Source organism: Alligator sinensis, unplaced genomic scaffold (assembly GCF_000455745.1).
Source record: "Alligator sinensis unplaced genomic scaffold, ASM45574v1 scaffold218_1, whole genome shotgun sequence".
NCBI lineage: Eukaryota > Metazoa > Chordata > Crocodylia > Alligatoridae > Alligator > Alligator sinensis.
Genome location: NW_005842083.1, coordinates 257,886 through 272,399, shown reverse-complemented (window position 1 = coordinate 272,399; position 14,514 = coordinate 257,886). Strand labels below are relative to the sequence as shown.

Below are 14,514 nucleotides of genomic sequence, written 5' to 3'. Positions count from 1 at the left end.
CAAGGCGTGGACATGCTTGAAACCCCCAGGCCCACATGTGCAGCCAGGGCTGAAAGTCCCGCACCTGACGGGACTCTGTCTGGCTGCACCCCACATGCTGCATAGTCAGGGACCAAGCGTTCCAGAAGGTGTGGGGCTGTTGCTGCTGGCTGCACATGGTCCTGCAGCTGGGAGCCTGCTCAGCAAAGGGAACGTCCAACCACAGAAGTCTGGTTCTTGCTGATGCAGGGAGGAGCCCAGGATCAGACTCTCCCTACACTGGCAATAAGGCACAATTGTATGGATCATGCATTAGGTCCAGTTGAGCCTTTACTTGCATGTGTAGTGGGGACCTTCAATTCAGTTTTTGAATGTTTATATATACTTTCATTAGCATAGTTCTGCACAATTTTTTTCCTTAGTTTGAGAGAGAAGGCAGCATTGAGAAACTTTTGTGCCAAAATTTTCTGTGAAATTTGATTTGTGTTTTTTATCTGCCACTTTTGGTGGTCCAGGAGCTCTCAAATTCGAATTTGGGGGTAGAAACATAACTTAAAATGAAAAGTCCTTAGATACTGCATTTAAAAGAGAAAACAATAACTGCACTGTGCACGAGAGTATAGTCATGGGTGGGCTAAAAAACCATAAATTAATAAACTATTATCTGTATCTTCTTAAGACTGACTATGAAGGTGGTATAATTTAGATCTTTCGTGATCCACATTGAAAAAATATGTGTAAGTCAAGATCATTATGCAAGTTAAAGTACCACAAGCCAAACAGGGAATAAAATTGGCATTGGTTATAAAGGCAGCTGCACACTCACTCCCTTAGCTATAGAAAAGCATCTGAGGGTGGCCAATTAGCAAATGAGCATGAAAGAGAAGAAATACTGGACAGCAGGGAATTCAGAACCTCTTTTAAAAGCTTAGACAATAATAGTGCTTAGAAAGGATTTGTCCACTCTATAGCTGCATACTTACCATCAGCAATAACTGTAATTGATTTTTTACTGTGATTTCTGTCAGAAGCAAATACTACTTTTTCTGAGTCTCAGAAACAATGACCAGATGCAGGAGTTATTCATTGTGATTTGTGGACCTTTTTCTATGTAAATAGAGTGACAAAATGTAATAGAATCTTAGTTCTTGACTTTGACTTGCATTGATTTAACAAATGAGATTTGGGGGATAAAGTGTAATAATACAGAACAAAAGACTTTAAAATACTGTAGTCTGTTTGTCTTTTAATGCACTGAAAAGAAAATCATCCTTTACTGTTTACCAGCTAACATTTAACACTTAAACAATAGTTAACAAATGTTGCATAAAAGCATAAATATACTTCAGTACTATGATGCCATAACCTAAGGGACAACTCAGCTAAGCAGTGAAGAAGAATTCTGGTCTCATGAATGTGAGGGTGCAGCAGAAGGTATGAACCGTCATGCATTTTTAGCTGCTTTAAAGGGGCCAGAAAGGAAGTGGCTTTTGACCCTGAATGAAGCAGAGTTGAAGTTGGAGTGGCATTCTTAAACTCCTATTGCAACAGAATCAGGCAGATGTAACAGTTGCTTGTATTGGTGCCTTTTGATATTGTAAAATTGTTACATCTGTCTATACCCTGACAGTAGGCTGTTTTTTTCCCCCTTCATTTAATAAATGAATAAAATATAATAATGTGACTGACAGATCCAAGACATGCTCATTTGTTGTACCACTAAGGCTGTATTCTCGGGCATGTTGGGTAAGACACTGGTGGGGTTACTGAGGATTTGAACCTAGGTAACTGAATGAAGAGCAAGTCTGATAAAGAAGAAGTTCTAGATAGAGATGGGTACATTATGCTAATTTTGGCTCTAGATAGTGAGCTCCGGTTCAGACCAATCACTAGTTTTGATGTACTTGTGTGTGAGGGTCCAGACCCCTCGTATTGCTGGAGCTTAGTGTTACTTTTCACAAACTGGAAGGATTTTGTTCAGATAAAAATTTCCATTAAACAAACTGAAGGTTTGTTTCTCTGTTTCCTTTGATATTGAAGAGTTTTTTAATTTGTTCATATTTACTTCAGATGAATAGCATATAAAAGACACATTTTTCAACCAAACTGCTGTGCATACCTTACAAATGTGAATTATTATTAGTTGTTAATATTATTGTTGCAGATACCAGAAGATGATGAATTGTTTATTGTGCATCTGAGAAGTGTAGCAGGAGGGGCTGAAATTAACACCACAAGAAACTCTGTCCAGATTATTATTAAGAAAAATGACAGCCCTGTGCGGTTCACTCAGAGTGTTTATATGGTACCTGAGGAGGCTGATGTGCTACCAATACAAGTGCTTCGTGGTAAAGATGACAGCGGAAAAATAATTGGACCTGATGAATATGAAGTCTCTGTCAGTTACATCATTATAACTGGCAATACAACAGCACATGCACAGCTTAATTTAGACTTCTTAGATCTTCAGCCAAATACAACTATTGTTTTTCCACCTTATGTTCATGAAACTTATATAAAATTTAAAATAATTGACGATGCCATACCAGAAATTGCTGAGACCTTTCAAATTATGCTGCTTAAGGACAGTCTGCAAGGAGATGCTGTTTTAATAAGTCCTTCTCTTGTTCATGTCACCATCATGCCCAATGACAAACCCTATGGAGTACTATCCATCAACAGCATTCTATTTGCTCAGACTGTTATCATCGATGAAGACCAAACTTTAAGGTACTATGGATTTTCAAAATGCGGTTAAATATCTGTCTTATAGTATTTATGGAAACAACTGACTTTTAGGGTGGTTTTCAGAGTGGGGGGGAAAGTATATACACTCTTAAGCAAGTGTTATAACGTTGCAATGGTAAGTTTACTTGACTTTACGACTCTTCAGAGTTTAATACTGAAATCAAAGTATGACATAGTGCATCATTATTATAAAGCTGCTTAAATTTATCTTTTTGGAACCAATATATAACTACTTTTAAAACATTTTCTCTCTGCCTACCTATAAATATTATGCAGGGGGCTGCAGGCCAGGAGTGAGGGTCACCAGTAGGGATGGAGGGTGAGGGGCTGGGGGTTAGGAATAAGGGGGTGCTGGAGGGGTGGGGAGCTAGGGGCACAGACAGGGATGGGGCATAGGGGGCTGTGGGTTGGGAGTGAGGGGCTGGAAGAGTGGGGGACTGTGGGTCAGAAGTGAGATGCAACAGCATGGGCAGGGGCAAGGCACCAGCATATCCGTTGCTCAGTGCCACAAAGAAGTGGGGGACAGCTGCAGTTGGAACCATTTCCTGGTGAGTGAAGGGGCTAGGTGGAGCTCTAATTTTCCGTGATATGCCAAAATATATATTTAGACTTTATTTTATTATAATGGTGGAGACACTGGTAGGCTTCCAAATGGCTTTAAAATTGTAACTATATCAATAAAACATTGTGTTCACCTGCTACCTATATATACAGTGGTGTTTCATTCCAGTTGCAGAAAAACATGAATTTGGGGTTTTTTAATCGGAGAATTTGGGATTTTTAAACAGAGAAAACCAGGATCCCTGATCACAGTAATGTTTTAGGATTAGTTTATCTTCATTATACACAATAATTAAACATTCTTAGTTTCTTCAAGTAACAAATGTAGACTTGGTTTGGAAATTGAGTTAGCTACAATTTACGTAATTTTGTTTTAAAAATGGAATCTTAGATCAGTTCCTGAAAGCTGATCATTTTGTTGATCTTGGAAGAAAACATTTTTAGGAATAGGAAGCCTCTAACTGAAGAAACTGGAGTTAGAATTACACTGGCAGAATGAAAAACTAATTTGCTAATCACACCAAACTTATGTAGTAAATATGTGGTATTTCACTGCCACCTTAACACAAGTTTAAGTATTCTTGAGTAAAGAGTTTTTTCAGACTAATACATGCAGTGGCAGATTTAGGATTTTGAAAATTGGGTGCAGATTGTGGCACATAATCACATACAGCATAACACATTTTTTCCAATTAAAGATAAACTGCAAGTTTTAGTAATGTGGTAGTGGTCTATCACTATATTACTCAGTTTAAGATAAAGTAAAAATAAATATAACCATTGGAATATGCATTTATTTCCTCCATTATAGATAAACTGTAACAAAGCACAACAAACTAAGTGAAAAATAGAAAAAGATACTGTCTCATTCGTCCTGTAGCCATTATAATTAAATGTACACCTCTTATTCAAATTCCTAAAACAAAATCTAGCCTTCGTGAACACCTTGAATGTACTTCCAATATTTCATTGTAAGTCATTTCTACACCTGAGTTAATATTACCCCACCTGAGTTAAGGTTTTTAGCTAAAGCTAAAAACAGTCTGCAGGGCTGTGAAATAGAAGAGGGACATTACCAGAAATGGCTAATAAACAGCAAAATTACAGAAGAAAGAATGCTTTGAATTATAAGACATCAAGACCTTCAAAAAGGACAGAGGGTAGTTGACACTTGGGGACTAGAAAGTGATTAGCAGGAATCAAGGAGATAATGATGAGTCATGAAGTCAACTGACTGTCTCAGTACTGCCTGAATAGATATGCCGCTGCTCCTCCAAGGCAGTTAATTTTAAAGACTGGGTTGAGCACACGTCAAAGAGGGCACAATTGTACCACTGCGGCTACCTGGATCCACCACTGAATAAATGTTAATAGAAATTAGCATATTTTTTTAAAGACTGAATGTACTTCATGGACACCAAATCAATCATTCCTGCCTCAGAAATATTGATGTTTTAAGTTTCGGTACTGAAGAAAAAGTGATGGTTTTGAATTAATTAAGAATTTACATCTAATTGTGCTTACTGAGAAGAAATTGGTTAAAATTTGTGTAAATCAAACTAACTCTGGTGCTCAACCTCTAGAGCTGCAGCAATTAATATTATCATTACTCTTCTGCTGTCAAATCTCTGGACCTGTGGGAAGCCCTGCAGGCTGGATGACATGGCCCCATGCTCTGGATCACACCAGTGTGTGGGGTTGCTCTGTGCCGTATCTGACATGTGGGCTCAGACCAGAGTGCAGGGTCACTCCAAAGCTGGATCTGGTGTGCAGGGTCAGGCTTGGGATTGTACCTGTGGATTGACCCCATGCACCCACTCCATGCTTGGTCCAGCTCATAAACTGACTCTGCCTACAAGATCTGGCCCGTAGACTGGCCCTATACTGCTCATCGGGCTTGTGGAGCCAGGAGGTTGATCGCTACTGCATTAACTGATTTCACTAAAGAAATGTACACTGAACATCAATAGTTTGTTTTTGGTTTCTTTCCCCCCTTGATATCTTTTTCACAACATAAAAGCAGCTAAGGCTATGCCAGCTATGATTCATGAGAAGATGCTTTTTATGTTTTAGAAAAAGCTTAACATATATTGTAGTGGCAATTTCCAAACATTCAGTTGGACCAAACTTTAGGACCTGCATTTGATTTCCATTTGCACTATTTAAATTGATGCTAATTCTACCAAAATAAAAATAAAACAAACTTGCATTAGTATAAAATCAGTTAAGCAAAATCTCAGTCAGGTCCTTAGAATGCAATACAGTGCAAGTCGGCAACGTTCTGAGAGGACAAATAACAAAGAGAACTTCTGTTTTTAAACTTAGGTTTGAAGGAATCACGGTTGTAAGAAATGGTGGAACACATGGAAATGTTTCAGTAAACTGGATTATAATTCGTAATAGCAGTGATCCTTCACCTGTGACTGCAGACCTCACTCCAGCATCTGGAGAGCTGCATTTTGCCCAGGGACAGATGCTGGCAACACTTCCCCTGAACATCATTAATGATGATATCCCAGAAGAGGCAGAGGCCTATCTGCTGAGAATTCTAGCTCATACAATAAAGGGTGGTGCAGAAGTGAGTGAACCATCCGAGGTAAGTCTGTCTTTAGGTTTTTTCTTCAAAGAGGGTCAGAAAGATATTCTAATTTAGTAAGGATGTTAAATTAGAAGGGTTAAAAGATTTTTTCACTTAAATTCAAATCAAGGATGGACATTCTTAGTATATATTTACATTAAATTAATACCCAGAGGGCCCATCTGAGATTAGGGCAGTGAATAAACACCAACCCAGATGAGGGAGTTCTCAGACTGTCCTGTTGATAGTAGTGTTCTACTTCATTTAAAAATTCACTGGAGCTGGGCTTGGAACCCACATGTCCAACCTCTCAGATGAATGCCGTAATTACCATGTAGGAGTTTTTCTCACTTTTTTCTGGATAAATTACTATTTAAGCATTTTATTCAAAGCAAAGTAGCTCCAAAAGGAGGGACTGAGGGGTGTCCTCAGTGAGAGGAGAGCATTGTACTTGTCTCCGCCTCATCCTGGGTGAGCAAGCCAATCTTTGAGCTATTTATTAAAAAGGGACTAACAAAGTCAGAAGCTGTGTGAATCTAGCCCTTTGCAGTGACTAGAGCAGAGTCTTGAGGATCAGTGATTGGAGCAACCAGATTAGCCAGAGGAGGATCCAAGACCAGTGTGTTGGGTCAAAAACTAGAGTGTCAAAGGCATGGACTGAGTCAAGGTCTGAAATCCCAAAATCATAGTTAATACAGTGCTGGATATTAGGATCCTGGGGATAGGTAGTTGGAACAGAACAGGATCTAGGAACATAGCTGAGGCTTGAGCAGACTAGAGACAAGATGGAGAGAGGATCCAGGATAAGAACTGGAGACAATGTTTAAAGGGATGGGGACAGAGGCTTAGAGACTGAACCCAAAGGCAGCCAAAAATCAAGAACAACTTCAGGCTTCTGAAGCTTGAATTGCCAGTATTTCTCTGAAGACTGTTCCTGCTGTTCTCTGTGCTTTAGCAACTAATCAGGTTGTGAGGTGGAATTAGTTCAGTTGTGGCTAGTAGCCAGGCCCCTTAAACCCTTCCCTTACTTTGCTTTTCTTGTAAGTGCCTGAAACAAAGTTTTCTGTCAAACTATTTTTTTTCAAGTTTTCATTTCAGTGAGTAAAATTGAAGGAAAAAATAATGCCAGTTTATTGTGCACCAGATTTTTTTTCCCCTTAAGTGTTCAGTGTAGCTGCCAAACCATAAAATTAATTATTCACACAGCCAAGGTTGACATTCATTGATGAGGCACTGTGGGGATGTTTGTACTGCCAGTGTTGTACCTACTCTGTACAAAGATGACTTGAGTCTTTGGGGCTGTCAGTCTGGCTCAGTGGCTAACTGATGGGGGGGTGGGAGGGAGCCATGGCCCCCAGGTGCTGGCCTGGGGGCGCGGTGCCGGCCAGGCCCTTCAGAGTTCTTATTGTGCAATGTGACTTTAAGTCTGGCTATGAGAAGGACTGAGGGGCGTGGGGAGGGGGGCGCAAATACAAACATTGACCCTCAGGCACTGGAGACCCATGGTATATCACTGCACTGGCTTCTTCCATTCATACAAAATTCAGAAAAAAAAATTGGGTGAGGGTGGTTGGTTGGAACTCATTGTAACAATCGCAACAATTAATAGATACACGAGTAATATGGTACATACTAATGGTGGCATATACAGTAATAAGGATATTTTTCTGTTCTTGTAGCTTTTGTTTTACATTCAGGACAGTGATGATGTGTATGGTGTAATAAAATTTTATCCTTTGGAGAACCAGAGGATTGAAAGCAACCCAACAGGGCGTTTTTTGTCCTTAAGCTTTGCAAGGCAAAGAGGCACAGTTGGGGTTGTGAAGTTGATTTATACAGCACTGTACATTCCTGCTGGAGCCGTGGTTCCTGAGCGAGCAAAAGATGGCATCCTAAATATTTCTGGAAGAAGCTTCCTCATCTTTCCAGAAAGTAAAACCCAGGACATCTTAAATCTACCAATAAGAAATGACGCATTTCTTCAAAATGGGGCACATTTCCTTATAAAGGTATTTTATTTATTTTAAAAATAGCAGAAAGAAAAAGAAATTACCTACTTCTTTTCAACAATGTAAAGTTTGAGTGTTGCTAGTAATGCCTTACTTTAATACAGAATAAGGATTACTGATGCTGTACAGAAAATATATGAAGGAAATCATAGATCTGAAGACGTATATTCAAAAGATATCATGTTGAACCTTGTGTTCAAGTAGTTATTTTATTACCAAAGATCTTTTTCTTACAAACCCTATGGTATAACCAAATGAATGTCTTAACCATTTAGCAAAGAATAAGTTTACTTTTGCAAAATTTAATTTTCCATCTTCACTCCAGTGGTGTAATACTTTCTAACAAATGAGTGCTATATACTTATTTTTATCATCATCCTCATTGTCCTCATGATAAAGGATAATTGAGTAGATTTTGTATCTGTGCTAGTAAATTAGCATAACAGGGATAAAAAAGATTATGATGATCCTACATTTTTATTCATTGCTTGTAGGGTCTGATCTAAAGCCTACATGCTGCTAGTCTATGCTTTTACAAGAGATCTCTTTTGGGTCATAAGTCAGGCTCTAAGTAGACAATCTAAGCCACATTCAGATATGTTGCATAAGGTACTAAGGGCTGAATTCTAATCATTCAAAGGATATGTGTGGACAGCTAAGATGATATATTTGCCAAGTACCAAGAAGGATATAATCATATCCTATAGCCTTGTTTCCCTTTATTATACTTTCCCAAATGGGCTACAATCTTTCCTTTTTTCTTGAGCCCCTTTGGTATAGTCTAGTTGGAGTAGACTTGGCTTATGGAAGATAATGGGAGCATAAAGAACCTAAACTAAAAGTCTTATAGGGAACTGTAACAGGAGGCCTACTTGGGGCTGTTCTCAGAGTGGCCTGCCCACCTGTTCCTGAGCCAACCACCCGCGTTCTCGCCTGTCATGCCTTTTTGTTAATTAGTTAATTTAGATGTTAATAAGTGGGAGGCTGCCCATTTCCTTCCCCGATGCCAGGGGGCACTATCTGCGGCTCCATTTCCTTCCCTACACCGCAGCCCAAGCCTCGCAGATGGCATCTATGTTCTCATACTTACCAGCCTCTTGCTCTGGGCCCCAGAATCCTACTATTGAACCCCACCTGGGTTCCTCCGTTCAGGCGTACTCTTCCGCCATCATACCGGGCAGCATAGCTCCCTGAACTGATCTCCCTTCGGGTGTGATCCCCCCACTGGGACCTTCGGCTCTGTAGCCCTGGCCCACCTCCAGGCCAGTTGGAACCCCAGACCCTCAGGTCTTGGGCTTTCCTCGTGGTGGGCCCCTGGCCCTTCGACCCTTCCGGTCCTGGCCCCAGCATGGGCCAGTCAGGGGAAATTCAGACAGGCCTGAGTCTATGGCCCTTACTCTTTCTCCCCGAGGGTCCACCCTCCGGGTCCTCCAAACAAGGGGTAACACACCCGGTTGTGGGGGTAGGGGTTAAGGTGCCCCGACCCACCTTTCACTGGGGTGGTAACTGGCCTGGTATTTCCTGGGGACTCCCGTGCCACTGAGAGCCCCACCAGGCCACCCACTCCTGGCAGGGTGCAGTTTTAGGTCGTACCCAGGACCAGGAGCCTCCTGACCATCCCCTACAGCTCCTCCCTTACCTCCAGATAATACCCGCAACTCTGTGGCCAGGCGGTGTTGTTGCCTGGCCTCCAGCAGCAGAACTGCCCTCTTTATATGGGCAGCCCCAGATCCAAAATGGCTGCCCTCATCAGGCACCTGCCGGCTGCTGCCTTCTGGCCCTTAAAGTGGCAGGCACCAACAACGCCCTGCCACAGGCACCAAATAACCTTTTTGGAATTTGCAGCAAACGTCTTTTAGTTTTTCAGATATAATTTTTAAAAGGTTTCTTTTTTTTCCAGCTTCATTAAAAAATGTTTTGCCAAAATATTAATTTTTTTCATAGAACATTTAGAAGGATTATTTTCCATTGTAGTTTTCTAACCTACTGTTCTGCTGATGGCTATCATAGCCAATGTGCTAGTTAAAGTTCTTTGTATTTAAACTTTGAAGGACTGGACTTTCCTGCATTGCGCCCTAAACTAGATCCATTTTCTGTATTTGCTTTAGATGTAAAACAGATCTACTATAGATAACATTTAAAAACTTTTTTGTGTTTATTATTTAAACAAGTGTGGGGTGTTGAAAAAAAACTAATGCATAATAAACGTTGCAGAATTAATGGTTTTCAGTAGTCCCATGAGCTCTGTACAGCATTTCAAAGTCTAGATCTCAACCAGTAGACTTGTACTTTCTTCATGACCCATAAGGATCTTTGTGTTTGGATAAATAAAACCAGAGGGACCTCTCATCATGGACAATTCTTTTAAAAACTCATTTGGAAAACAGCCCTATTTGTCACTAATACAATCCCTTCAAGTTGTGAATGAGCTATAAACTCAGGGAGCCTGGTTAGAATGAGATTACAGAGCTTGTACTGTACACAATAGATGAGTGATTTAAGACTCGGGTGGGGGATGGAGGAGAAGGAAATGAAGCTTGAATGAAGCTAAAGAATGGTTAGGAGAATCAGGGAAGTGAGCTGAAAATTCTTCAGTGACATACCCAATTAAATAACTTACTGTAGCCTAAGATACAACTTTTGGCATGTACAGGAAGACTAATGGGCTATTCCAAATTCAAAGGATCCCAGAGAACTGAGTGACTCTGAGTGAATCAGTCAGGTCAAGCACAAATGCTTTAGATACCCAAATATAAAAGACATGACGACTTAACTGCCAACAGGGATACCATGTAAGATAAAGTAAACTTAGTATTTATTCATTTGTCCTATGTTCTTTTCTTCTCCCAGTAACATCTATAGAAATAATACATTTCAATAATAAAAATGGAGACGTAGTGGCTATTTTTTGAGGTAGGTGGGGGAGAACGTTGGGCACATGGTACTTCTTTCTTTGAAATGTTTTATACTGCATGAATCCATGGCATGAGTGTTTTTGTTGGCAAAAGCTGAAAATATGTTGAGGAGGGGTTGGATATAGTACAAATTATTGAGTTTGGAATATTAATTGCAACTTTATACAACAAAGATTTTGGCAGCCCACAACAGAATACTTGGATGCAGTGTAGGAAATATGGAAGATAGAGTAGCAGGATAACCTATAAGAAATTAAACAAAACAGAAATGTTATGCTTCAGTTATACAAATCAATGGTGTATCTTCACCTGACTATACTATTTAATTTTGTTCAAAATAGATATGATTTAAAATCATACAAGGCCTCTAATCAGGGCTGACTGTTGCCGTCGTGATACACCTGTGCACATTAAGGATGTGATGAAGGACTCAAAAAGCCTCCTAAAAAGAACTGTACATCCCTACAAAAAAGACTCAGTTAATTATAACATTCAGGCCTGTATTGTACTAACCACAGAAATCTTCACTTACCTGAGCTGGCTGTAGAAAAGTTTAAAAAACATCCAGTTGTTTTATTGTTTTGACAGGAAGAATATTTGGAGGATCAAGTGTGTTTCTATCTGCCTTTCTAGATTCTTTCTTTGTTTACTGATTATTTCATATTTGTAACAAAGAAAATATGTGATGAATTTCTAAAAAACCAGGTGTATTAAGAAGAGGTCACTTATTTACTTAGTGAAATAATCCAAGCAATGAATTGATGAAGAGAGAACCAGCGTAACCCAAATTGCCTCTTGATTAAGTAACTAAATAGGTGTTTTTTCTAGTGGGAGGTGAGGCTTCTTGTGAATGATTGTTTTTATTGGACCAGTTACATGACTGAAATAGACTGAGACAAGATTTCAAATTCAGTACATTCTTCTATTTGTTCAGATTCTGCTCTTTTTGCAATTGGTGTGAATCTAGGGTAATATTTCTGGTCCCTGTGGAGATGCTGCAGATTTAATACAATTTAATGGAGAGCGAAATATGGGTGACTGAATAACAATAACAAATTAATTAAATCGATTTTCTAACTTGATCATTCAGTGAGTTTATTCACAGATATTTTTTGATTAAGTGCCCTGTTTTAAGGGAACTAGCAAAAACAATTGGGTCCATCTGTGTTTTGCCTTTTACCCATTCATAGACAGATGCAAAACCTGCTTCCCAAGTTCATGTAAGGCCCAGTTGTTATGGTAGGCATTATGTTTTGTGAAGAATGGCAGTGGGTGTTTTTATGTGGACCCTTGTAAACTAAACATCTACTACATGGTTGTTTTAGCTTTCAGGAAAGTGGATTTGTAGAGTAGTCCTGTGGTCTTGCATCCCTATCTTGAAGGTGAGAGCTCCTGGATAGACTGCAGCATCTGTGTGGAAACCTGATGGGGTTTTCAACAGTCTACCTGTATTAGGTTAACTGCAGAATCAATGCCTAACCTGAAACAAGGGAGAGAAAGAGGGTGGAACAAACAATAAGTGACAAAGCAGGGGAAAGATGAAGGCAATAGTAATAAGGTTATCTAGTAGTTGCTTGGGGCAGTAATTTATATAAGTGGATGGTTCCAAATAGTTTCATTTAAAAATAAAACATTTTGTCCGTCTTAGCTCTTTTTAAGTGGCTTGGATTGTTGGAAGTTTATGTATTATTTATATGTCATAGATTGTTGGAAATTATTGATCAAACATGTTACTTGTTCATTGATTTGATTCAGAAATGCTGCCTTGGAGTCCATTCTCTTCTATGAATCAACAAATAATATATTCATAGAGACATTTTGCAAAATGTTTAACCAGGTCTGGGACCAGCATGATGCAACTGGGTTGCATTAATATTTTATATCTTTTGATTTTTAAAAATACGTAAAAAGTTCCTTACTGAAAATAATTGACTCCTGCTTTTCCTTAAAATCAAGATCCATAGCAAAGGATCAATGTCAAATTAGTCACCAGAGGGAGACAGCATTGTTCTCTAAATGCAGTTGAGACCTACTATATTGTAATTACAAAGGAGGGAAAAAAGAATGATATCTGAGCTATATAGCTTTTTAAACACAAGAAGTATAAGAAAGACTTCTAAGTTCATACCACAGTGTAGTGCATGCAGTGTGTGATGCACTATTTCATCATATTCAAAGGAAATATTTATTTGCCTTGAGAAGATTATTTTTAATAATGCCATTCATGTAACTTTTTAGCACCTCTTCTTTTAAATGGGTTTGTTCTTTATATAGTGTTACCATGGTAAATCTGATACTGCTTTTCAAGGCAGTAATCCTGCTGGATTCAGTGGCAGGTGCCACCATCTAAGTGGTTCTATTATTTCTTAAAATCTCTAAAGTATCCCAACTGCACTAATAAAAAGAAGGGAACTATAGTTATAAATTAATATAGGATTGTATTTTAGAAGTTAATTTGTAGAAAACTGGGCTGCCATTTGTTATCTTCTTTGTATAGCGATTCAGTATTTTTCAATTCAGTATATTTGTTCAATACCTTCATCAATGACCTGGAAGAGGAGATGGAATGCACCCTCAGCAGGTTTGCAGATGACACCAAGCTGGGGGGAGTAGTAGATATGCTGGAGGGGAGGGTTTGGATTCTGAGAGACTTGGACAAATTGGAGGATTGGACCAAAAGAAATCTTATGAGATTCAATAAGGACAAGTGCAAAGTCCTGCACATAAGATGGAACAATTCCATGCACTGGTACAGCCTGGGGACTGACTGGCTAAGCAGCGATTCTGCAGAAAAGGACCTGGGGGTTACAGTGGACAGTAAAAGGAATATGAGCCAACAATGCGCTCTTGTTGCGAAGAAGGCTAATGGCACACTGGGCTGCATTAGTAAGAGCATTGCCAGCAGATTGAGGGGAGTAATTCTTCCCCTCTATTTGGCACTGGTGAGGCCAGAGTAATGTGTTCAGTTTTGGGCCCCCCACTACAGAAAGGATGTGGACAAATTGGAGAGAGTTCAGCGCAAGGCAGCAAAACTGGGTAGGGGGCTGGGGCACATGACTTCTGAGGAGAGGCTGAGGGAACTGGGCTTGATTAGTCTGGAGAAGAGAAGACTGAGGAGCGATTTAATAGCAGCTTTCAACTACCTAAAAGGTTGGTCACCAGTAGGGTTACCATATTTCTGGGTCCAAAAAAGGGGACACCTGTCACATGGGGGAGGGGAGGGGGGTACCCTGCCCCTGCCCATTCTGTTGCTCTTCACTGCCAAGCCACAGACCCTGCCATCCCTGCTGCTACCCCTCACTCCCAACCTACTGACCCCAGCCCTGCCAGTACCCCTCACTCCCAAACTGCAGTACTCTGCCCCCCTGGGCCATGATGGTGCCCCTGACTCCACACCCACAGCCTGCTGGTGCTGCCAGTGACCCACATTCCCCACCCACACCCCCATTGTCCTGCCAGTGCCCCTCACTCTTGACCCACAGCCCCTTGTTCCCCCAGCCCTGCCGGAGGGGCCCCAGCTGTCCCCATCTTGACTGGGCCAGAGCACAGTGGCTCCGATTCATGCAGGTGGCAGCAGAGCATGTCCGGCCCCAGTGTGGGCTGGAGGGAAGAGGAAGGGAGGGTTGTGGCACCCCATGCCTTGGGATGGGGCTGCTGTGCCGTGCTAGCACCATGGCCCCCTCCTCCTCCCTCTTTTTCCCTCCCCTCCCCCTGCTTCCCTTCA

At 40.5% G+C, this 14,514-nt stretch overlaps 1 protein-coding gene across 1 annotated transcript in view; it reads left to right on the top strand.

Moving 5' to 3' along the window:
• Positions 1 to 14,514, top strand: part of ADGRV1 (adhesion G protein-coupled receptor V1) — a 253,979-nt gene that overhangs the window by 31,158 nt on the left and 208,307 nt on the right. The window contains 3 exon segments of the mRNA XM_025204476.1: positions 2,144 to 2,709; positions 5,614 to 5,884; positions 7,546 to 7,875. Of these exon segments, the coding sequence (XP_025060261.1) occupies positions 2,144 to 2,709; positions 5,614 to 5,884; positions 7,546 to 7,875 (1,167 nt within the window).